We start from the raw sequence: 24555 nt of genomic DNA, 5'->3' as shown, positions 1-24555 counted from the left end.
AATAACTCCTTCCTTTCTTACCTCTTCCTGCTCCCCTGTCATTTCCCCTTGCTTCGTGTGACTGCTCAAAGCTGCTGATAGCCCTCTGTAACCTGGGCAACAGAATCACTATCACATGAACTAAGGGAAAGAAGAAAGGCAGAAGAGAGGGGCAGATCCCCAAAAAATTTTTTGATGACCTTACCTATGAGAAGGAGCTTTTCCTTTGGCTGTAACGTACTTTCAAAGTCAAACAAATACATTTACAAAGCAACACTAAAGTGATGGAAGAGATACAAAGCATGGACTGAAACAACTAGACGGTGATCTCGGCATTAAGATCACATAGTCTGGCACCACAGTTGTACCTTCTGCAGGGCTTCTGCCATAAGGGTTCAACACACAGCTCAGCTCAGTGTGCCTGCTTGGGTCTTGCATTCCAAAAAACCAGAAGTCTTTGGACAGGTTTATGCTACAGCTACCCATCCCAGAAGATCTAAACAATGTGGATAGCCTGGCTCTTCATGGAACAAACTGGACTGGCTCTGTAACATACACAGCACTGGTAATGATAATTTTATTACCATGAAGCAGCACACTCGCTGTAGGAAAAAGGGAACTAATCTCTCTACTCTTGTGCATGGTCTGCCTGCTAACTCAAATAAAAATACAATAAAGGTCAGGAGGCCAGCTGTTCTGCCCCTAGCAATAGAGGAGGGCAGGCAGGAGGGGTGAAAAAGACAGGAGGAAAATGTAAACTGAGTGGTGCCCGGAAACATCTACATTTGCAACAGAATAGTTATTTTCTAGTACATCCAAAGAGCTTTGAGGGAAGATCAGGTTTAATGAAATAATTTCCTGGATTCATGAAATATTTTATAATTACTGTCACATGAAGTAGTTTTCCTATATTCCTTTCCAGTTCCAGCTGATTTAAAATTTGTCATTGTATGGCTTTGGGCAGAATCAGAAGCTAAATTACCTGAACAGTACAAACATGCTGCGCTACCTAAAAGTGTGAACAAACAGATGGAAATCTCTATATCCCATGTCCCCTCAAAGCAAGTATTATTACTTTTAATAGTAAAGGCAAAACCTCATATGATTTCTCTGGACATACTGTATGATTTAATAGTCAACCAGAGCCATGCTAGAAGATGCAATGCTTCAAAAGTAAAGAGAGGCAATCATTTTACAGCAAACTGCACTTGTGCTTAGGGTTGTAGGAGCATCTTGACAGGACCATATACAGAAACCTTTAATTTTATACCTCATAAGTCACATTGGACACAAGGATTTCTGGGTTACTGATTTCAGCTCCCTGCTTTTGGATATAGTCACACTATAAACTAACGCTTTATAAAATCACTACATATATACAATCATACATACTCATTATCCTTTCATATGCCGACCAAGGTCCACCTGAGAATCAGGTTTTTCTTCCATTATTTGCCATTCAAAAATTGTTTCAGAAATTGAGTCTTTGAAGATCAAGACACAGTTTATTCCAATGATTCTTCTTTTATTTGCCTTGCCTTTCTGGACAAAAACACAAAGAAACAACTCCTGCCCCAAAATCTTTGCTTGGCTGCTGCTAGTCTAATTATTCTGTAGCTAACTAGCACTTAGCTCATTACTCTTTTGCAAAAATAATTCACTGCATCCCGTTTTAAGAGCACCTGATATAGACTGCATAGGTCTATGACAACACCTATTTATTGCTGTTGCAATTCACTTAATGAATAATAACATACTGCAAACACAGCTAGTTAGCCCATATTCAGAACAATCCAGATTACTCACTACATTATTCCCAGGGCACTTATCCTGCAACAGCAGCACAACCATGCTGTTGAAGGACATGTTGGATTTACAAGTTAAGCAATTCAAAGCAATTCTGCATAATGGGTCACTTCTTTCTTGGTACTTATATATGAAACTTCCTGTTTGAATCTTATCCAATTTTGATAATGTATCCAGGTGGCTAGACAAAGGACAAGAAGATATTAGCCATGTGCTGAGATCTGCAAATAACAAATAATGAGCTGATCTATAAAATTTGGCTATAAATGAGCCTAAAGATCAATAAATTCTTATTTTAATATTTCATGCCCATTCAATGTATCTCTAGATTTTCCATTTGTGTTACAATTAGCACAGCTATTAACTCTGTTAATTTTAGAAAAATATACATGCCAATGCATAAAGGTCCAAGATTACAGATAGAAGTCTGTGGTTTGTAATAATGAACTGCACTTCCTGAAAGTGTGAGTTGGATGCCTACTGGACTGGTTAAAACCAAAGAGATTGTCTTTTTAAGGAAATCTTCCCTGTTATCTGGAAAGCGATTTTCTCAGGTATAAAGAGTGATGAGGGACATCACTAGTGCCAAGGAGCATCACCAGAGTGGTCTTCCACTCTAAGGAAAATATTCCAGTTTCAGAAAAGCATTTGGCGTTGTTTTCAAGGCTTTGTTTTAGAATTAGATTGCATCACCACTATAAATCATGTAATTTTAAAATGCTTACATGGAATTGGTTGTAATATACTCTGCACACAGCATGATAGCCATTTCTCTTTATTGCTCCTGATTTTCACTCCTGTTGATACTGGCTTATAGGAAGAATTCAACTAGTAATGGAAAAAGTAGCCATTCTTTATCTCCCAGCTGACCATGAAGCTGCTTCTGCCAATTTCCTTCAACGGATCATTCAACAGCTAGAAGTCACTGCCATTCACATTTATCTATGACCTCAGACTTCTAATTATTGGCATATTTTACTACTTTCCCTTGGACTCATGTTGATCAGGCAGTTGCTATGCTTAATTTATTCTAGGTGGAAAGTATTACCAATTAACTGTATGAAAGACACTACTAAAACAAGATTTGTGTGACCCTTATGTTCATTAACAGCTACTGTTTGGCCAACATATACATTGGAAAAAAAGATGCTTATAATCCTTGCTTCTGTTTGGTTACAAGAATGCTCTTATGGAAGCTCTAATGATTCTGAAGGAAAACATACACTTAAAGGCCATAAGGCCTGAAAATCAGCTCTTCCTGTAAGACTCATGAAGCGTTACACAGTACTGAAGCACAACAAAGCATGAGGAGACCTTCACTTGAGCATCACTCACTTTGATGGCTCACTCTGGCCAAAGTTAAGAGGCACAGCTTTGAGCAGCCCCCATAGTCCTTCAAAGTATGTCAGGCTTTCTGTTGGGTATCAAACCAAAGTAGCTAGCACTCTCACTGTAGTTGAACCTGGATGATACTGAGCATCGTTACAGATCTTTGTCCAAATTTTGCTCTGGACAAAGGTTCATCGTAGAACAGCCCAGGCTGGAAGGGTCCTTGAAAGATCATCTGGTCCAGCCTTTTGTGGGAAAGGTACTATGGTCATCCACAGAAGTACAGCACCTCTAAGGCAAACAATTAATTCTGTCCACCTCAAGTGAACAGTTGTTTTTAAAAGAAATGTACTTGCATATATTACTTTTACAATACCTCCCAATCAATATTTCACTCCAGAAGTGCCATAATGTCATGTTGGTGTTTCAGGACAATATGCAAGTCTCAGCATGCATATTGGAAGGTGTGGTTTAGATTTCTGTGTATCTGTTCAAGATTCACCAACAGCAGTTACACTGCCAAAGGGAACAGAAGCAAACTAGAAAAACTTGAAAACTGCTGAAAAGCTGTGTGAATAATTTTGGAAGAGGCTTTGTCTGAAAGGAAAGGGGGAAAAAAAGGATGCTGTTATGAGACAAAATCAAGCTACTTACCACAATGATTCCACAAAATCAGACTGTAACTTCCAATATAGATGAGTTGTCTATCAAGACAGAGAGATTTATTTCTTGCAAAAAAAGGGCAAAAAGATGTCTCAAGGTATTTTTACCTTTTGTTTCAGGTATTCACTGGAATTACCCTAGTGAATGGTGATACATGGAAAAAACCACAGAGCAATGCAAAGCATTCCTCTTCCACTTATTTATGTAAAAAATGAAAAGAAGGTATTGGAAGGAGGTGGTCCAGTAAGGAGAAGCAGCCAAGTATTTACTTAAGCAGCCAATCATCAATTAATTCTATGTCTTGGTTTATAATATAAGAAGTATGCAAGAGAGTTTCTCCTGAACAGCTGTTCCAGGCAGAGTGCAATGATACAGAAGCTACATGTAGTCATCTACCCAATTATGAAGATCACCTACACTTAAAGAAAAATAAGCATTTATCCCAAATGTAACAATTTTCTTAAATACTACATATAAGGTATATACTTTACATACTTTACATCAGTGCTCTTTGAGTAACGTGAATATGTTGTTTATGGCCCCATTACTGAAAGTGAATAGGAAACAAAGTACTTAAAATTTCAAATCTCTTAGAGCTCTTCCAGATGTACATGTATCAGTATGAATCTCAAAGCAAACTAAACAACAAAGAAATTACAGTATAAGGAAAACTATGCTGCCTCTCCCCAGCAATGTTGAAAAGGAGTTTGCTATTCACTGTCTTCCACATATTCCATTGAAGATTATCAAAGGACCTCCTGAGAAATTTTCAGTTAATTTTTTACTAACATGAGGATCTTCTGAAATCAAATTTATGTACTGCCTTGAAATCCACCATTTGCTTACGGGATACAATCTATGACCTTGCAGGTCCTAATGCCCTCACATTGTTGGCAAGGTATCCAGCCAGGGCAAGGAAAGAGGAGCAGTGGGAACTGTGCAATACTATAAAATGAGAAACCAGAAAAAGAATTTATTGCGTTAATTGTGATGAAACTGCTGTTTGTCCTAGATTTGGTGCACATGGCAAGAGATGAGGAGAGTGTATGTATTTCCTGAGCCAGCCTGGATGTTAAAATGTCTGTCTGCACCGCATGAATGCAGGAAAGTCCCTGCAATGAGTTTCAAGGCAATGACGTTTCTACCCCTGGGATTATCTGTTCACTAGGGAATATCCTTCATAAACAGCCAAAAGTGTAACAATCTGACAGGCTCTGGTACACATACAGGAAAAAAACTTTCAGCCTATTTCTGTCTCTAAGAATAACAGACCCTTTTGGTATCTAGAATAAAAGACCAGACTCTGAAAGCCTTGAGAGCAGTGACAAGCCCTACTGCCCTGCCCAGTCTCCCCCGAGGACTCTCCCCTGCACCCTGCCCATGGGCTCCCGGCTGTTTCAGCCTGCCCAGGGGTGTCAGCCCCTGCCTGAGCTGTGCCACAGGAGTGCTTGTCTCCAGACTCTGGCTCTGCTGCCTGGGCAGACCTCAGACCTGTGCTATAGGTAGCTCTTCTCCCTGACATAACCCTCGGATGTACGTTGTAGCTTGTGTCCAGTCCTGACTTTGACCCTGCTGTCTCCTGGCCGGACTCACACAGTAGCCTTTTCTCCAGCCCTGTCTCTGATCCCATCTCCTGCTCCAGACGGACCCTGAACCTGACTCGTCAATTGCCTTGTCTGGGATGGTCGACAGAGCTTGTTACCAGAGCCCTGCTCTGCTCTGCCTGCTCCACTTGCCAGCTGTGGGACTGTCCCCTGGACAATGATGGCACCGCCTGTGCCATAGCTGCTCTGGGTGCCTGGCTCCTACCACCTTGAGCAGCAGTCCCTTTCTGGCTGCTCCCTGGACGCAATGTGAGTTGCTGGTGAGGTCACTAGACCTTGCAGTGGACTTTATTGGGTCTCTCAAGCAAACCCAGGCAGAACAGAGATTCAATGTAACAGCAGGGCAGCACATTTCTCATTTTCTAAGGATAACCTCTGCTCCCTCAACCTAGTGTCTTTACAAGTTGAAGATTTACTGAGAACATTTGCTGTTTTCCACTCATTTACAAAGAAAAAAAAAAAAGTTGTTAAAAAAAGAAGAGCATTGATTGCAGGTTACATTAGGAGACACACAAACCTAAACTCTGCCAGCATGTCGCTTCTTTCATATTGCATACCTTGTAACAACTAGAACAATCTGTTGATGCAAAAAACATTCCATCTTAAAAGGCACATCAGAAGTTTAGCTAGACGAATGCTGCAAGTACATGCTCCATTGTTTTCTAGTATTTTTTGTTGGGATTTGTTAGGCAGGAAATGTGTTCAGGTAACACTTTTTGTGTCACATATCACAAGGTTACTCCAAGTCCACTGCAAATGTCTAAAACGAATGTCTTAGTCTGTTTCTTCCCATGAGTTATTTTCATTTCATCTATGCCTTACCTACATAGCACAAAGAACCATATTTACAATGGTCAGCTTAATGCAGCTGATAAACAATTTGCGCTGTGGCAAAATTTCACATAGGTGCATTGGCCTTGGCTGGCCACCAGGTGCCCACCAAGCCGCTCTGTCACTCCCCCTCCATTCTTCACTGACCTTAGTGTCTCCGTAGTTGTTGCTCCCACATGTTCTCACTCTTCCCTCCCTGCTACTGTTGCACAACGGTTTTTACCCTTCTTAAATATGTTATCCAAGAGGGGTTACCAACATCGCTGATTGGCCCAGCTTTGGCCAGTGGTGGGTCCACCTAGCAGCCATCTGGAACTGGTTCTGTTTGACATGGAGACAGCTTCTGGTGCTTTTCACAGAAGCCACCCTTGCAGCCCTCCCCCGCTATCAAAACTTTGCTACATAAACCCAATACAGTAGCAAGTGCGAATGTCCTCGGCCAAAATATATTTATAACCCTGCTCACTGGCTAAACCTAGGTGCACAGAAAAACAAAAGAACTGCTGAAAAATGGTCCTTTACTCTGTTGGAGGCTTAAAATGGTAAGTATTCTGTCAGAGGAGTTACTGAGGATGCAAACTGCTCTTTAAGAAGCAGATAAAATAAATAGATAGTATCTGCAACATTTCTGGAAAAAACTGCAGCACTTTTCATGACTGATAGACAATTGTTTAATAGCATAAGAAGAAACTCACTAAATTTATGGTGAAAATCCAGTGAAAAAACAATGTCTAACATTTGCCTAGGGTTCAAATCCATTTGACAGCTTTTATGTTTTGGGAAATTTGCATTTGCATTACAGTCAGGAATACATAACTAAATGGGACTTCAAACTACAGGTTTTTGATTTACTACCAACCAAATGTTTATCCTCTCTTCCATGAAACATCTTTAGTTCTCTTGTTGCATTAAGGTGTTTTACTGGGAAAAATCTGGAAATCAAAATGTGATTTGTATAACAAAAAGGTTTAGGCATCTGCTGGACTATACTGCAACCTGCTCTCAACCTTCACTCTTCTTAGGAAAGTTATGATATCAGATAATTCTCAGACAGCTGCACGTCTTTCCCTTACAAGGAATCCCTGCACTGTTTAGACTCTGGCATAACTGTTACTGTAAGGAATCTCTGGGATGTTGTAACTAAGTGGTCCCCAGATAACCTGCTTGAAAAATTATTATATTTTTTAAAAATATTGTTCTATAATTCAGATTACAACACTTGCAAAAAAATGAGAGAAAAACTAAAACTAGCTCAGCTTCACTTAATAGACTAAGAGTCATTGCCCAGCATTTATCACCAGGTATCTCAGCCCCTGACATTCCTGTTTTGTTAGATATTACACAAACATACTAAAATTGTTGGTCCTGCTTCAAAATGTTTACAGTCACATGATCAGGAAAATCATCCACTAACAGTAAACAGGGGTCAAATTGCTGAGTGTTCCTTCTGATTAAAGATGAAAACCTGTAGCCATTGTTATTACAACGAAATTGCATTACTCATCAACTTATTACAATATTATTGCATTACCTGTGGTTCCTTATTGTGTTGGCTAGGATCCTTTTCATAACTCTCTGCATAGATACGGAGAGTAGCTCTCACATGGCTAGAAGCACTCATTCTGAAGATCAGCCTGGAAGCATCTGAAAAAACAATCCGCAGCCCCTATGGGAGAAGAAGGAGCAGCATATATGTAACGCGGCAGTACCTTTGCAAATCACAGTTCACTGCTTTAAAATGAAAAGTGAAAGGAATGGTAATTTGGATGCAATTCCTTACTTTGGACAAATGATTTATTACTCTTTTTTTTTCTCCTTCTAAAGACTAGAAATGATCTTGTGTATTCCTTCCCACTTCTCATAGCAAGGACCCTCTTACTGCTGTTTTTACTTTCTTTAGCTGATTTGTTCTTGCTCTGTGTGGCAGAGCACAAAATCAATGGCCTGAGAAATAGTTATAAGATCAACAAGGATCAGTGGCCTAATAAACAGCTACAGGATCCCAGGACCAAAACCCAGTTGTCAGTAGTGAATACAAAAGACGGCATCAGTTGCTACCCCTCACATACCATGCATCAATATCAGAGTACAAGAATTTCAATGAAAGTCTGTAGTACAACTTGGGAAACTTAATTTAAGATGTTAATTAATTTCAACTACTCTAATTAATGCATATTAACTGTGTATTGAACAAAAAGGATTTGTTATTAATTAACTGTGAATTTGCTCTTTACTTCCATCTTCACCTCTTTTTTTTCTTTCCTCCTCCTCCGTTTTGTGTTGCATACATGAATACAGGTTTCCACAGAACACAGACCATATACTTGGATCCACAGTCAACAGACTTTCCATACAGGAAGGCTATTAATGTTAAAGGACTAAATTGCACAGTTAAATAGTTGTGGTGTTTCAATAATCTACCAATTCTGCACTAACACACAGTCTAATTACCTTTCTGTAAATGGTGCCCTTAGGCTAAGCAAGGCTCCGTGCCGGGTCCTGCACCTGGGTCACACCAGCCCCACACAGCGCTACAGGCTGGGGCAGAGCGGCTGGAAAGGGCCTGGTGGGAAAGGGCCTGGGGGTGCTGGTCGGCAGCCGGCTGGGCAGGAGCCAGCAGTGTGCCCAGGTGGCCAAGGAGGCCAGCAGCACCCTGGCTTGTGTCAGGAGCAGTGTGGCCAGCAGGGCAAGGGAAGGGACTGTCCCCCTGCACTGGGCACTGGTGAGGCTGCACCTCGAACCCTGTGTTCAGGTTTGGGCCCCTCACTGCAGGAGGGACGTAGAGGGGCTGCAGCGTGTCCAGGGAAGGGCAGCGGGGCTGGGGAAGGGTCTGGAGCACAAGTCCTATGGGGAGCAGTTGGGGGAACTGGGGCTGTTTAGCCTGGAGAAAAGGAGGCTCAGGGAAGACCTCATCACTCTCTACAACTACCTGACAGCAGGTTGTAGACAGGTGGAGGTAAGTCTCTTCATCTCACTTCTGCCAGGATGCTGTTGGCCTCCCTGGCCACACTGCTGGAAAGAAAGGGGTAAATCTTTCTCCCTCTTGTCCTTGAAAGCAACAGGACAAGAGGAAACAACCTCAAATTATACCAGGAGAGGTTTAGATTGAATATTAGAAAATATTGAAGTGTAGTCAAGCACTGGAACAGGCTGCCCAGGGAGGTGGTGGAATCACCATCCCTGGAGGTATTTAAAAAATGTGTAGATGTGGTGCATGGTTTAGTGGTAGACTTGGCAGTCCTGGGTTAATGGTTGGACTTGATCATCTCAAAGGTCTTTTCCAACCTAAATGATTCTATGATTCTATGATTTTAAGTGCCACCTCCGCTATGCAGTCACTGAACCTTATTTGCCCGTTTTAGTTCTGCTGTTGTCAAATGCCTAGTGCATAAACTGAGATCCTCGTTACTTTTAATGGGCAGTAAACCATTAAAAAATGGGAGAAGGGAATTAAGAGAGAAGCATTTTATTCTTCCAGTTTCTTCAGCAGCTTGAGAAGACACTGACCTTAGCAACACAGTGCTCCTATATTCTAAACTATAAGTAGAAACTTTTGTTTCCGTAGGTATATGCCAAAACATCTTCAACACCACATAAAGCATTGTTTCATTGATAATCACAGAATCTTAGAATGGGTTGGTTGGATGGGACCCTTACAAACCTAGTCCAACCCCCCTGCAATGGATTAGGTTGCTCAAAGCCCAGTCCAACCTGACCTTGAATGTTTCCAGGGATGGGGCATCTACCACCACTCTGAGCAACCTGTTGTGTTTCACTGTCCTCGTCGTAAAAAAATTTCCTTCTTATATCTAGTCTGAATCTACCCTCCTTTAGTTTAAAACCATTACCCCTTGCCCTATCACCATAGGCCTTACTAAAAAGTTTGTCCTCATCTTACTTACAAGCCCCCTTTAAGTACTAAAAGGCTGCAATAATGTCTTCCTGGAGCCTTGTCTTCTCCAGGCTGAACAACCCCAGCTCCCTCAGCCTGTCCTCATAGGAGAGCTGTCCCATCTCTCTGATCATTTTTGTGGGCCTCCTCTGGATCTGCTCCAACAGGTCCACTTATTTCCTGTGTAATGCTCATTAACACTAGAAAATATACAACAGGAAAACGGATAAAGGGTTGGATTAGATGGCTTAAGAGATATTTTCCATCTCTTAACTGGTGACACCCTAAAACTCTTTTCAGGTACTAGTATGGTATTATATATTAATTTTAACATGTTTCGGCAACATAAGTTTATCTAGAAGCCTCAAAATGTACGGCATAAGTGACAAACATAGAAAAGCTTACATTTGGAAGATTGAGCCTTAGAGCTTGTTTTTGTAATATTTGCTATTAAGCCAACTTCGCAATGAGATGGTTCAAGTGATGCTAATGGGAGTTTTGCCATTGATTTCAAAAGAATCAAGATTTCACCTTGGACACCTAGAATTATATAGAAAGTTTTTTATGATCCGATCCTGTGCACAAGGGGCTGTATCTTGCTGAATGCTCATTACACTTAACTTTATGGCAGTGAAAAGAAAGAAGATAAAAGGAAGTTTCACAGTTCTGGGTACCGTTTGTTTTGAATGGTTGTCAAACCCAGGACCAGCAGCACAAAGTACAGAACATTAACATCAATCAGCTTTAGGAGAGAAAGAAGGGAGTCTGACATATCTGCACAAAATTAAAGTGTGAACATAACAGCATGTGAGTCTTCCTCTCCAAAGACTGAACAAGCATTTTACATATTCCTAGCAACTCCCACAATGACATGACTAGCAAGATGACTTGAATACTTTTCCATATACTCCCTGTTTACCTGGCAACAATAACACTAACATATTGTTACTTGGTTTAGCACATCTGAAGTCTCACCACTCATTAAATTACAGTCTTCAGAATAAAAAGGATTTATAAACACTCCCCATAACTCTTCCCATAATTCCATGACACAAAAATGCTCCACCAAACTACAGCACCTGTGGCCAGTCTGATGTTACAGTTAATAGCACTTGGGTTGTTTATGCAATATAAATAGACACAAGACCAGCATTCAGACAGTTGACTGTACTATTTCTGACATTATTTTATTCATTTTGCATTTCTTAGGGACACAGGACTGACAGTATTGATCTTTACACATGCATCATGACAGCTAATATTTGTCTGTAAGACTAGGACTCCTGCCATACTGCAGAAGATACTCTGTACAAGGGAATTAGAGACACAATGGCTGTACTCCTTAAAAAACCCCCAGTTATTTAAGCACTAGCAAAGTTTTTCACTCAGGAAGGCCACAGAAATCAATGAGAGCTATTAAATTTTTACATTCCTCACTGTTTTCTGGAAATTATACCTAAAAGCTGTGAATTACAAACATTTGGTAAAACCAAAAAGAAAATCAGCCAAAAGCACTGTTACCAAATAAATATAAAAAAGTATTGCCTGGAGAATAACCTGTCACTCTGGATCTTGTGTAAAGACAAAACTAAACAGGGTTTCCCAGCCTGTTACAGAATATCCAGTCTACTACATGAAAATTTTCCTTTTTGACATTTCTGAGCTTTTGTGGTCAGCAAGGTCAAAGCAAGCTGGTGAAATTGCAAGCAGCCTACTCACTGTTTGTCATTATGGTATTTTTTCACCTCACATAAATTTCATTAATTTAAAGCTAGATATTTGCCATTTTTTATATAGAAGGTGTCAGCTCAATGAGACATGAAATTTTAAATGCAGAAGTTACAAACCAATGCAAGAGGAAAAGAAAGAAGAGTAACACACTGAAAAGCCCACAGGACAGAGTAACTTCCAGTTTTAATAAAATAGGGCACACTATTTGTCACCAAGAATGTTTTCTTCTGGGGACAGATAGTTTTTCCCTGGGAGGAAGTCGATGAAAAGGTTCAGTACAGCTCTGAACATCTGCAGATATTTAGTTTAGGCAAATTGGGCCTGCTAATGGATATTAATGAGCTGTGTGGAAGCTCCGAAACAAAATTATGTTCCATGGTTAATCCAGTGGCTTTGAAGCTGATGTGATGAAGATGGAGCTTCACAGGGATTTCTCTGTCTTACATGACAATCAAGTTAAACACCCTGATGTACTAGTATCTATGAAGCACTCAGACACTAAACCTACTACATACTGTACTATGTAGTTTGATTTCCAGTAGTCTGGGATTTTTTCCAGTTACCAATTTAATAATTAAGCAAATAATAATACATTAGCATAGATCAAGTTAGTATGAACAAGACTAAGCAGCAAACTTAAAGCAAAATATCTTAGGATTTGGAAAAACATTATTAAAATATAATGGCAGGGAGTACACCAGTAAAAAATCTACCCTAGCAGCAATACGTAAGACACAGAGATACCTACATAAATTAGGAGCATGCAAAACGGCTATACTTTTAATTCAAAATACTGTGATTATAACAATTTTTATTTGCTCCTCTGTGGACCCTTCAGTGTCCTCTACAAGCCACATTCAATACTCTGACAGGAAAATACTTATTGAAATGTCATTCTGAATAGAGAAGAATTTTTGCCTTATCTCTGGAGAGTTAACTGAAATAGCTTTTTTCCAACCTTTCCAATGCCTGATTCCTGACTCTTGCTCAAACTGAAACACAAAACCCGCAAGACTACATGCAGAGACATTTACACCCCCAAATCTAACAAAGGAGTGAGAAAATACTAATGAACTTCTAATGACAAAGCCCCAGAGTTTTATTATGTGAATCTTAGAATATACGAACGCTTCATTAAAGAGCTCAAAGTTAACCATTATAGTAAGAAACTTGTAATTCTCATCCTTCTAATTCAGATTTCACACAAAAATGCAACTGGTATCATTTCTGCTTGGAGGATCCTCAGGAACAGCACTATTACATGCTCATGTGTGCAAAGGCTAGCACAGTAAGACTTTAAAAATTAAAACAGTCTTCAGGAACAGCAGAACATTTAATTTTATGCCTTATTATTGCACTGTGATAAACAATATTCATGGGTTTCAACAGTCAGTATGAATCAGAAGCTAGAGTCTGAGTGTATTGTTTGCTGCCTATTTTGTTGTTGTGCTGAACCTGCTGTTTATTAACACCAATTAATTATCATGTAGCCAGCCTCTCATTCATGAGACATAGTGCAGTTACACTGAATATAAATCTCTTTCCCCTGCCTACTGGGGAACAAAATTTTTAACAAGTTCCTGAAAACACAGCTGCATGAAGCTCATGACAGTCAGAAAGGGGCATCTGCATTTACATGAAGAGCCAGCTACCTGAGGAAAATGGTAGCAGTGAACTGTTGTTTCATTGTACATGCAGAATCCCACCAAGGCTGCAGACACATGAAGCCAGGAATGTGTCCTTGCCAAAAGACAAACTGCTTGAACTGTGCTCTCAATAAATACGTGTTTCTCCTATGTAAAGACATGCTTTCTGGTTTTTGGGCTCATTTCTGGAGTCCATTTGAAAACAGGCCAAGTCATGTTTCTCTGTTTGTGTAACATGGTGATATGATTAGCAATTATATTCCAATTTAGGACAATGGCTTTGGCTGAAAAATGAAGGAAAGAAAAGTGCACTGAAAATTCACAAGCTGTTTTTTAAAAGTACAAGGGGCACAAGTCTGCCATGCCTGTAATTTTCCAGTGGATTTGAATATGACAATATCCTCCAATCTTGTTTCATCAGTAATACGCACAGACAGTAGCTCAGTGGCAGGTGGTCTGCTTATGTTTTCTGGATGCAATGATGAATGGAAACTATAAAGACTCTGAGTAGAATGGCACGACAATAGTTTTAACAGCTTGTAATATCATTTACTAGGGTCTGATCAGGTCAAGTAATTTACAAACCAGAGAAAGTAAGACAATAAAAATAAACAGCATTAAATCAGAAAACATTTTAATATGAGTCATAGCTCATATTTAAGATGTTTGAATATACATTTACACCTGGCAAAGTACATGGTTAGTTTTGAGCACACAACGACATTCTAAACACTGAAGGCTCAGTTTGAACTGCAGTTCTTGATAGTAAAGAATCTCATTATGGATACAGCCCAGAAGGAACAGAGAACCAGTTATTTGGTCTACAGAAGTCAAACGTGCCCCCATATGGTACAATCCACTGAAGTCTTCTGCATGCTATTGGCTACAACAGATACTGTGCTTTAATTTTGCAGATCCTGTGGATCATAAAAAGCAATAAAATTTAGCTTTTTTTGTCATGTATAGCAAGTGGAGATTTCAGACAGAAAACAGAAAAAGCAAGATTATCTTTCTACGTAACACTTTGCATTGTTCAGGAAAGGGAACCCTTCCTATATGTGCATTGCTGGCAACAGGGACTCCTGCATATGCCCCTCCTACATTCTGTTACACTAGTGCCTCCAGTTTTGCACAGTAAGTGCAAGCGAAACCAGAGGTGGATTATCTTACCCAGAAAAGCTAATCTTAAGTAGGAAATGTGGTATCTATCAGAGCAAAGAAAACACCATCCTATAAATAAATGGAGAGGTTTGCCAGCCAAACGTTAGAAACAACACTGTTAGAGACATTATGACAGCCACAAAACTTCGTTACTCCATCACTACAACCATACCTGTCTTTTGGTCACAGTGCCATCCACAGGATCTATGTACTCAAAGCTGTCTGTTCTTTCCACACTGTAGATATTGTTACCCACAGCAAACTGCTGATGACTGAATGATTTGTCAGTGGTCAAAGCTTCCAGGTCTCTCATTATGAAGTATGCTGTTCTGGGTTCCAGTGCTTCATAATCAAACCTTGCAAATATATAAAAAAAGTAGAACCAAGAAGTAAGTCCCTTGCAGCTGAGGAAACATTTCTGCTTTCAGAGAACTCAATAGAGAACTTTCAGAGAACTTTCAGAGAACACAGTCAGCAATTTACTGCTCACTTCAAAAATCAGAGGTGGTCCACTGAAGTACTGATTGAGAATTAAACCAGCACATGCATGCAATGTGCAATGAGACAATTATGTGTGGGCATCACAGCTCTACATTGGCCACCTGACTTTGAGTCAACAGAAATCATTTAGAAAATGCACAGTTTCTGAAGTAGCATAGAAAATGCCATTGATGCACAGCTAGCTTTCCAGGACTAAGGACAGAATCTGTGCAGTGCTCAACAGTCATGTGAAAATGAGAAAACTTCGCTACAAGTTTTGAGGAACTGGTGTGTGAAAAGGACCTTATGGATATGTAAACTCTTATGTGTTAAGTCTATTCTGAGAGAAAGAGAGAGGCAGAAGCTAAGATGTAAATGACAGAATTCATCCTTTTGAGACCTTAATAAAGATAAGTAGATGTTTGGAACTTTGGAGTTCTCCTGATTTAACAGTAGGCATAGTTCAAGTTCTCATTAAAACTGTCACATGGAAGCATGTACAGAAACAAATGCAGGAGTAAATCTTGCTGGGATTTTAATTTTTTTTCAACACCATGTAACATGCCATGCCTACAGATTCCACAAGTAAGTAATTCAAATCCTTCTGCCATTCAATATCAGAAAATTTAATTACTGAGATACTGTAAGTGACATACATACTTTGCTCCTTCAGTAAGTAAGTAACTTCTGCTGCCACTTACTCATCATAAAAAACCTCCCCACAGAACAGTGGTAATTTGTGGCAGATTTTCATTCTGTGGACACAGTAAATGCACACCTAAATGCAGCTGAGCACAGCTAAACAAGCCATGGTTGCAGCAGAATTGTCCTATCAACTGCAGAAGTTCCTGCGCCTTTTCCTCATTTTTCTCACCTGCAGTAGTAGTGCCGGCCAAATTTTGTCCAGTGATCCCTGACAATCTCCTCCACGCTCTGCCTTCTAGCTGCTAGGATTGAAAGCCAGACTAGCACAGCCCACAGTCCATCTTTCTCTCGAAGGTGATCAGACCCTGAAGAGGCATACATAAAGCACATTATTTGGTATCATTGCAAATCAGAAAACAAAGTTAAGAAGGCTGGGCATATGTCTTACTTAACTTTGTATGTCACATAACAGTAATCAACCATACTCTGGTATGTTCCAGAAAGCCAACGAGAACTAATGTTTAAAATGTGATTTACTTATATATGCAAAGTCCATACTTCTAAGCTTACATACAAAGATGTACAAGTACTTGAATAGAAATGGTAGTAGCAGGTAAACATTTTTTAGTCATGATTTCTGCTCACTGACATACAGGGTGTTTTCACACCTCTGGTACTATTTCCCAGAACTGGGCCAGATATGCAAACCCCTGGCCATAAGCCAGAATGTTCTAAGTTATGTGAGTCGAGTTCAACAGCATCTCCTTATCTCTGCTCATCCGCCATGCTGAAGAGAAAGAATTTTCCTATTTAATCAAAAATGAAGATTTCCAGAATGTTCATGACCTCCCATCAGGATAAAAAACAAAAGCCTAAAAAAAATGTTTCTGGGGAAAAAAACCACACAACAGAACCAAGAGAATAGTACTTTTTCCCCTTTCTGTATTTCTCCATACCTCTCAGTGGTAAAGATGTTTGGATGCTCAATTCTAAATCACTTCCTAGGTTTAGAAGAAAGAGATTGATCCAACAATGGAGACTAGGAACAATTTTGGAATACCTCACAGGATTTAGCACATACTCTCAGATACAGGAGGCACAAGTTCACGTCTATTATCTGAAATCAAAAGAGCACAGACTTGATCTTGCACTTCCCATGTCCAAAGTCAAAATGCCAACTTGAAGTAATAGGTTGCTCTGCAACAGACATGTAATGTATCTTAACCAGAAATATTTCTATGAGGCTAACCTCTGCCTGTTAAAACTGGAATGTATCAATCAGCAAAAAGTTTCAATACAATCAGTATTTTCTAACAAAAGACCTTCATGGGAAGATTCTTGGTCATCTCAGCAAGTGCCCCCTCCTTTTGGATAATTTAGAACAAACTTCTGTGGCAATATGTATCTAACCCAGATTACCAAAAAATCACAAGAAAGCATGAATAAGAATTAACACAAAGTTAAGATCGAAGACACCTGACACTCAGTAGATACTGATGACCACTACATAAGCTAAGACACTCAAGAAACTTGAAGAGACATCAATTATGTGGTCATTGCACTGGCATAACAGTACTAGATTTGGTTGAAGTTTGTTATCTGCAACCTTATAATTTTCTGTCTAGTCACACGTTACTGCAACCCTGAGTAGAAAGCAAATGCAGTAATTCAGAAGTTTTGTTTCCTCCATGAATTACCTACTAGTCACGGAGGCAACCAATTTAACTATCTGTGCCTTTAGAAGATACATAGCAAAATCCTCCAGAGGAATCTAAAGTCTTTGGTTGAAAAGCTGTTATATGAAATATCCTCCTTCCTCAGACAAAGTAATCCTGTGGCAGCAAGACTGCTTTGCAGTGCTGTAGTTTTACCTAACAGCCTGCAGGGTTCTTCAGAGTCATCTGTCAAAATAGCTGCATTTTGCAACTGGCAGAGGACATGGTTCCCATAACATAAACTGATGCACTGAAGCTGTTAATCCTGTGAAAAACTCTCAACAGAAAATTAAAGGCATATAAGGAAAAAAAATGAAATGGGCAGAGAGCAACCATGATCCCTAGGGTTTCAGTCTTGACATACATCTTCCAGTCACTGCTGCTGCCTTGGACTTGCAGTTCCTCTTCTTGGGAGAGAGCAACAATCACGGTAGTACCTGCTACTCACAGATTTACTAAGAACCCATCATCCTGAGCCTGCCGCAGCTCTGCCTGCCACTTCTTGTGTCATGTTCAACCCTGGGGGTGTAGACCACCAACACCCTGAATCTAGCAAGTTAACCATCACAGAGTTAATTACACACAAACTGCTACTTCAGCACATTACCTGAGTTGTGTAGGAAAGGTTACTGAACACTTGGGAAGAGGAAAAAAGACTTACACAAAGATCGTTTGTATCTATGAGTTAGGTAATGCAGAGAACAAGGACATTGATACTGTAGATGGATGTAAGAGCTGAGACAGATGGTAACGTTCCTTTGCATTTGCAAAGCAGCTGTCATGATGGTAAGTATACCTCCTTTCCGCCACTTTGTGTCTGCCTTGATCTGCAATCTGCCAGCTCTCTGCAACAAGGGCAGTCCCCTGCTACATCAGCCAGAGATACGGGCTGGTCCTCAAGTTGCTGCTGTAGGAAGAGCAACAGCTCGCTCTGTTCCCTGCTCCGGAGTCCCGGGTGCTGTGAAAGAATGGAGTGCCAGCTAATCAGGAGAAAAAGGGCAGGGTTATTTATAAGCTCTCATAGCTTTGCAAATAGCTTCAGATAAGGAGCTACTGGAAAGGAAAGCAAATGTCCCTCCGCAGGAAGACAGCCCTTCGGACAATCGGGTGTTCATCTTTTCTGCTCCCTCGAAGCGACAACACCCTAGATCAGTTGAAGGATGCCCTCCACAGAAACACCAACAATATGCCCTATGGATAATAAAGCCAGCTTACTTGTAGGCAAAGCAGATGGCACAGTCAAGATTATTGTTACTGTAGCCAATAGTCTGTTCCTAGATAATGGTGCAGGTTTCTGACATTGCCACCAAAAGAGAGCTCTAGAGACGTGCCTGGGGACCTGGGGACAGGGGTGGGCTGAGGCCAGGCCCGGGTGTGGGACCACGGGCAGGCCTGGTGCAGGGGGCCCACGGGCAGGCAGGGCAGTGCTGTGAGGAGCTGGGCAGTGGCCCTGCTGCAGCATCACTGGGGCAGGGGCTGGTGGCCCCAGGCACTGACACGGGGTCCTGGACAGTAGGCAGGGTGGGGCAGGGCCCTGGTAAGAGCAAGATCACCCCACCATGGCTGTTCCTTCCCTTCTTAACCTGCCTGCCTCTGCCATTCATCCTTAGCACTGAAAAACTCAATTGCACCTAAAAAGTCATCTCTGTTGCTGATATTACCAGCAACTTAAAAGGCTAAGTGTCTCAACAGACACCAGCAAGAACTGGACACATGGTATTGAGCTAAACACCTCAGCAATTTGTCCCAATGTAAATGATCATTTACTCTCGTTGTGTAACACTCCACCAACTGCAGGCTAACAAATGGCGCAGGGGAAGGCACAGCATCTGTTCAGCAAAATGGTCTATGCGTCATGACAACTGTGAAATGGTCTGAAATGAACACCAAGGAAGAGATGTATTTCGATTTAACAAACACTTCAAGTATGTTTTATTGAACCAAAATGGTCCAGTGAAACATGGACAGACGAATTTCTGGAAAGCGTTTCGCTGTGCTCTGAGCCTTGAGTTCATAAATCTATATGAAGAGGGATGAGTGCATACATGTTTCATTCTTATGATCCATTTAGCAGCATTGGCATGTGTCTGCTGTGTCCTTGTGTGTCCTTCAGGACATACAGATTGTTGCTTTTCCAGGAGAACGCACTGGAGGAAAGTAATCCAGAGGCAAAAGTCTGGGTGGAAAAGATGGAAAAAACCCAACTGTTCAAGAATCGAAAGTCACCAATTAAAAACTCTAGGCTGGTGTGAGTACAGGGACAATAATCCCCTGTGCCCAAGAAGTGTCCCTGTTCATTATTATTAGCAGGCGGAGAACTGACAACTGGGATTTCTCAGAACTTGTTTATTCCCCCTCTTTTATTTCACCAGCACATCCATCAACCAGGTTACTATATGCACATATGTTGTCCTATTTATTTCCCTTCTTTCTTTTAGCAAATCAAAATCTATTGCTACAGCTCTGTTAGCCAACTCTGGTTTTCACCTACTGTACCACTGTCTGTAGGTGTCTTTGCTCTCTCTCACGTATTCCTACCGCTCAGCTCACACAGCAGAAACTCCAGGGAGGGAGCTCGTTCTGCTGCCTCAGTTCATTCTCCTTTGCTTTACAGATCCAGTATCTGCTGCTGTGCACCTGCAGAGGCAGAGCTGCCCTATGCAAAGGAATCAAGTAAAAGGTGCCTTGCAACTACAGATTCCTGAGACTGCAATACTAGTAGTCTCCTGACTTCCCAAAGGCTCTCAGCAACCTCAGCATAATACTCAGCAATACTTTTAATTGAAACATTCAAGGCTTTAATCAATTCCAGGCTCTGTTTAAGGAGCTGAAGCAGAAAGAGACAACAGAACCGAGAAGTCAACAAGTATTTTTCTGATTATCCCATTGTATTTAATTTGCCATTGGTAAGGGAAATTGTAATAACTGCAACTACTTTGCCAACTTATTTTTAAGTTAATTTGTCACATATTTCTCCATGTAACAGTAGCAAAAGTTATTTTTTACTACTGCAACAGTCAATTGCTAAGGCTAGACTCAGAAAAAACAATCTGGGGAAAACTCTGAAAGCATTTTCCTATTCATAAAGAAATGCTCTGCTTAAACAGGCTTAAAGTGAAGTCTTGAGAGGCAGTAGCCTGAGAAACCAAATATGATCATGCAACAACGTTCATATTAATGATTTTTCTGATACTGGAAAGCTGTTGGACATACAGGCTGTCTTTTACATGTCTAACTTATTCTGTATCGGAGATCTCCATTTCTGATAGAGACAGCAAGAAGACATGTTCATGAAGAAAATGCAACTGCTTTTCCCTAAATTAGTCACCTCTGTCTAGCATACCACATTCTGTAAATGATTTTACAGTAAAAATCTGACTGACACAACTATTACAAACTCATGGTAAACCATTTTGTTTGTACACACTTCGAGTCTTACAAATTTATCATCCAGCAATCTGAAACTTGACAATATTTTAGGCAAATGGATATTTAGGGGCATTCTGATCTGTTCCTTTATTCAAGTTAATGAGATTATTTTAGATTTATGTTACTGTAACAGACACCAGCAAACAGCTCTTTTAAGGCTTTCATTCATTTCAGCAGCAGCACGTTTTTATATTCTCCGCTAGTTCTTCTTCCACATAATCTTGCAGGAGAAGGCAGCTGATGTTAATACCATGTGGAAATTCAGACACGAAGCATGCAAATTTATGAAAGATGTAGCAATTACTGAAGTGGCTTAAACTGCAAAGAGATAAATCAGCCATAGAGCTCCCCGAATCCTGATTAATAGTTTGCTGATGAAATTTAGAAACTAATTGCTGATGATGATGCCCTTCTCTGAACTGTGTCCTGGGCATTAGTCATAGAACCAGAAAGCTATTAACCTCATCTGACAAGCTCTCCACACTACTACATAAATGGAAGAAGTTTTTAAAGCACTGGTTGAGCTCCAAGATCAGCTGCCAGAAAACAAGGCTGGGAAACACAGCCGTATGGGATGTTTTCAAAGTCTTTTTTCCTTTTATAGCAGAAAATTTGCTTTTATTTACTTCCCAGAGCAAAATCCCTTATGTTGTAAAACCAGGGCTCTGTATTATTTGGAAATTCCAGCTAGGCTGGATTACCTGTGTACACAAGCAATTGGTCTCCAGTGCTATTCGGTTAGTTTGACGATCTGTAAAACTTTCTCTTGCACAGAACAACAAATTTCCCACTCAGATCAGCTACAGAGTACATTTATTTAAATATTCCATGCTGAAAGCTAAAGAACTGCCAAGTTTCAGTTCCCTAAATAGATATGATTGAGGGGAAAGATGTAAAATTGATTCAAATGCCCAATACTGGCAGAAACTTTTGAGGGTCACGCGGCTAAGGACATTATTAAAAGATTCGCAATAAGGTAAATATTTATTGCTAAAAACAGCCTGCATCGCTGAAGTATTGGTCATCTACAGACCAGACTGCATTTTACAAATAAACCTCACAGCATATGAGATATTTTCAGACAGCTGTATTTAATTTAAAGATTACAAGAAAGCTAAGGCAGGTAGAAAAGCAAAATTTAGGCATCATAGTCATTGCATAGTTGCCCTGTAGGCACTGTCACAATTCATTTACACAGCAGCTACACATGCACTGAGGAATTTAAACCCAGTGCTCCAACTGTCTGGATGCCCATGGGATTGAGCCTTGAGGGTTCAGATTAGCCTTCAGATGGCATTGGCTTAAATGGGAGGTCAGAAGTGCTGCAAGTACAACAAAGTTCATCTGTCCAGAACGTACCGGGATGCACAAAGTGAATATGCTGTAGTGTAGCTCTCCATGCTGGCCAACAATGTTACTGAAGCATGTTTAGAATTCATAAGAGACAGAATTTATCAGGAATCTGAAGAATTAATGACAGGATATGAGAACCAGATTAAGACAGGAACAGAGAGAGTGCTAGGAATGCAGAGACTAGTCTGAGGTCAGGAGCTGCAAAATCTGAAGAGAGGCTATAGAACAAAATGCAATTGTTTTAGGACCCCACAGAAGGATACAAGCAAAGGAAAAAAGTCAAGTGTAAGAACAGAGAGAAGTTAGAGGAATTATCTTGCCTACCTAGAAGAACAAACTCCAGAGGCCCTTCCTTGACCTCTGTGAGACACCTGTCCCTCTTTCCCAACTTAAAAAAGCATCTGATACTCAGGGTAATAAAGTCACGCCAACACAGATCACAATGCCCTCCATGTTTCAGTAGATCAAGCTCTGAAATCACTTCTCTTGTTTCCTATATAACTGATGTGCAGGGCTGAAGTCCACCAACGCTTGGGATGGCCTGCTTAGCAGGACCTGAACGTGCCTTTTCAATATGCCAGGGAAATTTGACATTTGGCTTTTTTTATAACTGCACCATAAAATTTTAATGACAAGTCTCCTCAAAGGAGACAGGCCTTCTACTAAGCAACCAAAGATTCTTCCCTCTCCCCAAGACAGAAAGCATCTGAAAGAGTTGCACTCAACATTACCAGATGACAAGGGTCTAGGAGCCTTACCTCCCATGCAGAAACAGGCCTGAGGCAGGGGTTTGTCATGGCATATAGAATCCACCCCTACTTGCTCTACGTACTTCTACGGATAAAACTGCACCAGCAGCAGATGCTGCACACTGGGAGCGAAGGCACCCACGCGTACCTCAGCCTACGGGAACTCACCACCAAACCCTTACTAGCTCCTTCCAGTCAAAACCCACACTTCCCTTTCTTCAGCTTGATGATGAAGGCAGCAGGTTTTTTCTAAATAATCTGGGTGCTCATGAGGTCATACTGATTCCTCAAGACCCGCCCAAGTTTCCTGGAAATATCTGATTTAGGATGAGCAGGAGGAACTTCAGTATTTAGAGGGAAGGGATACAGAATCGGCCTGGTGAAAAAGCATCAAAAAGCAGTGAGAACTGAAAACTCCCCAGCCCAGACCTCTCATGAGCAAATGGAGAGGCAGTCTAACCACACACCACTACAAACGGCAGTACATTATGAAAAGTACGAGACTGTCCTGCCCCTCTCCAAGTCAGAATTCACTCAATGACCTTGCAAAACACCTTTTGAAAAATATCTATTGAAAACATACATTCAAGACAATGCAAATCTGTGCCAGTCACAGCAATTAAGCCAAGACATCCAGGCTGATCATCATGGGACACTGGTTTCCATTCACAGCAGAAAGAAAATAAATGTCCACTATTAATTTAAATTCTTTTACTTTTTACAGATAGGCACCTAAAGAAATCTAACACATTTTTGGTTCTTCCATCAGAGTCCACCCAGATATATAATATATAACCACCCAGCAAAACATAGAATAAATTAGCCATGCAAATGGTTAAGTTATTCTATGTGTGCTCATTCAAAAACACTTCTAACATAACCCTACTAAAAGTAAAAAGAAGAAAGAATTTCTTTGCCAGAATCCAGGAAAAGAAAAAAAGAAACACTGTGAAATTTTTTCAGTTTTTCTCATAAACCAAAACCGTGTTTGTGCAGATCTACAGACTACATATTTTAATTGTTTGCTCTAATGCTTCCTGTCAGTACTGAATTCATGAGGGCTCAAATTTGTCTTTCGTTCTGCATTCTATGGTTTGACTGGTTCTTGGGACAGATAAGGGAGAAATACTTAGGGAAACCACAGATGCTAACGTGTAACTGATATTCTTCTAATGATGATTTTATCTGAGTTTTGAGTAATTGTGATGTTCCAAAAAGGGACACCCGCAACAGGTTTGATTAACCAAACCATTAGACTTACCAATCCTCATATTTTGTACAACAGATCACATTAAGAAAAAATGTGGGGTTTCCACATTAGGAAAAGAGTATTACGGTGGAAACAGTGCATTACTTTCAAGTCAGAGAAGAGTGCCAGGCACCTCCAAAAGCTGTCTGGGCAGTGCTAAGATTGCCTATGGCTTCTCAATGTTCATCTTCCAAATTTTTCATGCCTCAAGGTACCGGTCACTACAGCTGCAAGAAGATGCTCAAGATGTGAACAACTGACAGTTCTCTGTTCCAGCACAAGACAAGTTAATT

General features: G+C 40.5%; 1 protein-coding gene across 1 annotated transcript in view; it reads right to left on the bottom strand.

Moving 5' to 3' along the window:
* Positions 1-24555, bottom strand: part of PGM5 (phosphoglucomutase 5) — a 78319-nt gene that overhangs the window by 5522 nt on the left and 48242 nt on the right. Inside the window, exons 8-10 of the mRNA XM_056325501.1 lie at positions 15997-16132; positions 14815-14998; positions 7744-7878 (exon numbers count right to left, since the gene is read on the bottom strand). Coding sequence (XP_056181476.1) covers positions 7744-7878; positions 14815-14998; positions 15997-16132 — 455 coding nt within the window. The remainder of the gene's footprint in view (positions 1-7743; positions 7879-14814; positions 14999-15996; positions 16133-24555) is intronic.

Source organism: Falco biarmicus, chromosome Z (genome assembly GCF_023638135.1).
Source record: "Falco biarmicus isolate bFalBia1 chromosome Z, bFalBia1.pri, whole genome shotgun sequence".
Classification (NCBI taxonomy): Eukaryota; Metazoa; Chordata; class Aves; order Falconiformes; family Falconidae; genus Falco; species Falco biarmicus.
Note: the sequence above shows the minus strand (reverse complement) of the source record. Positions and strands in the feature narration are given on the sequence as shown.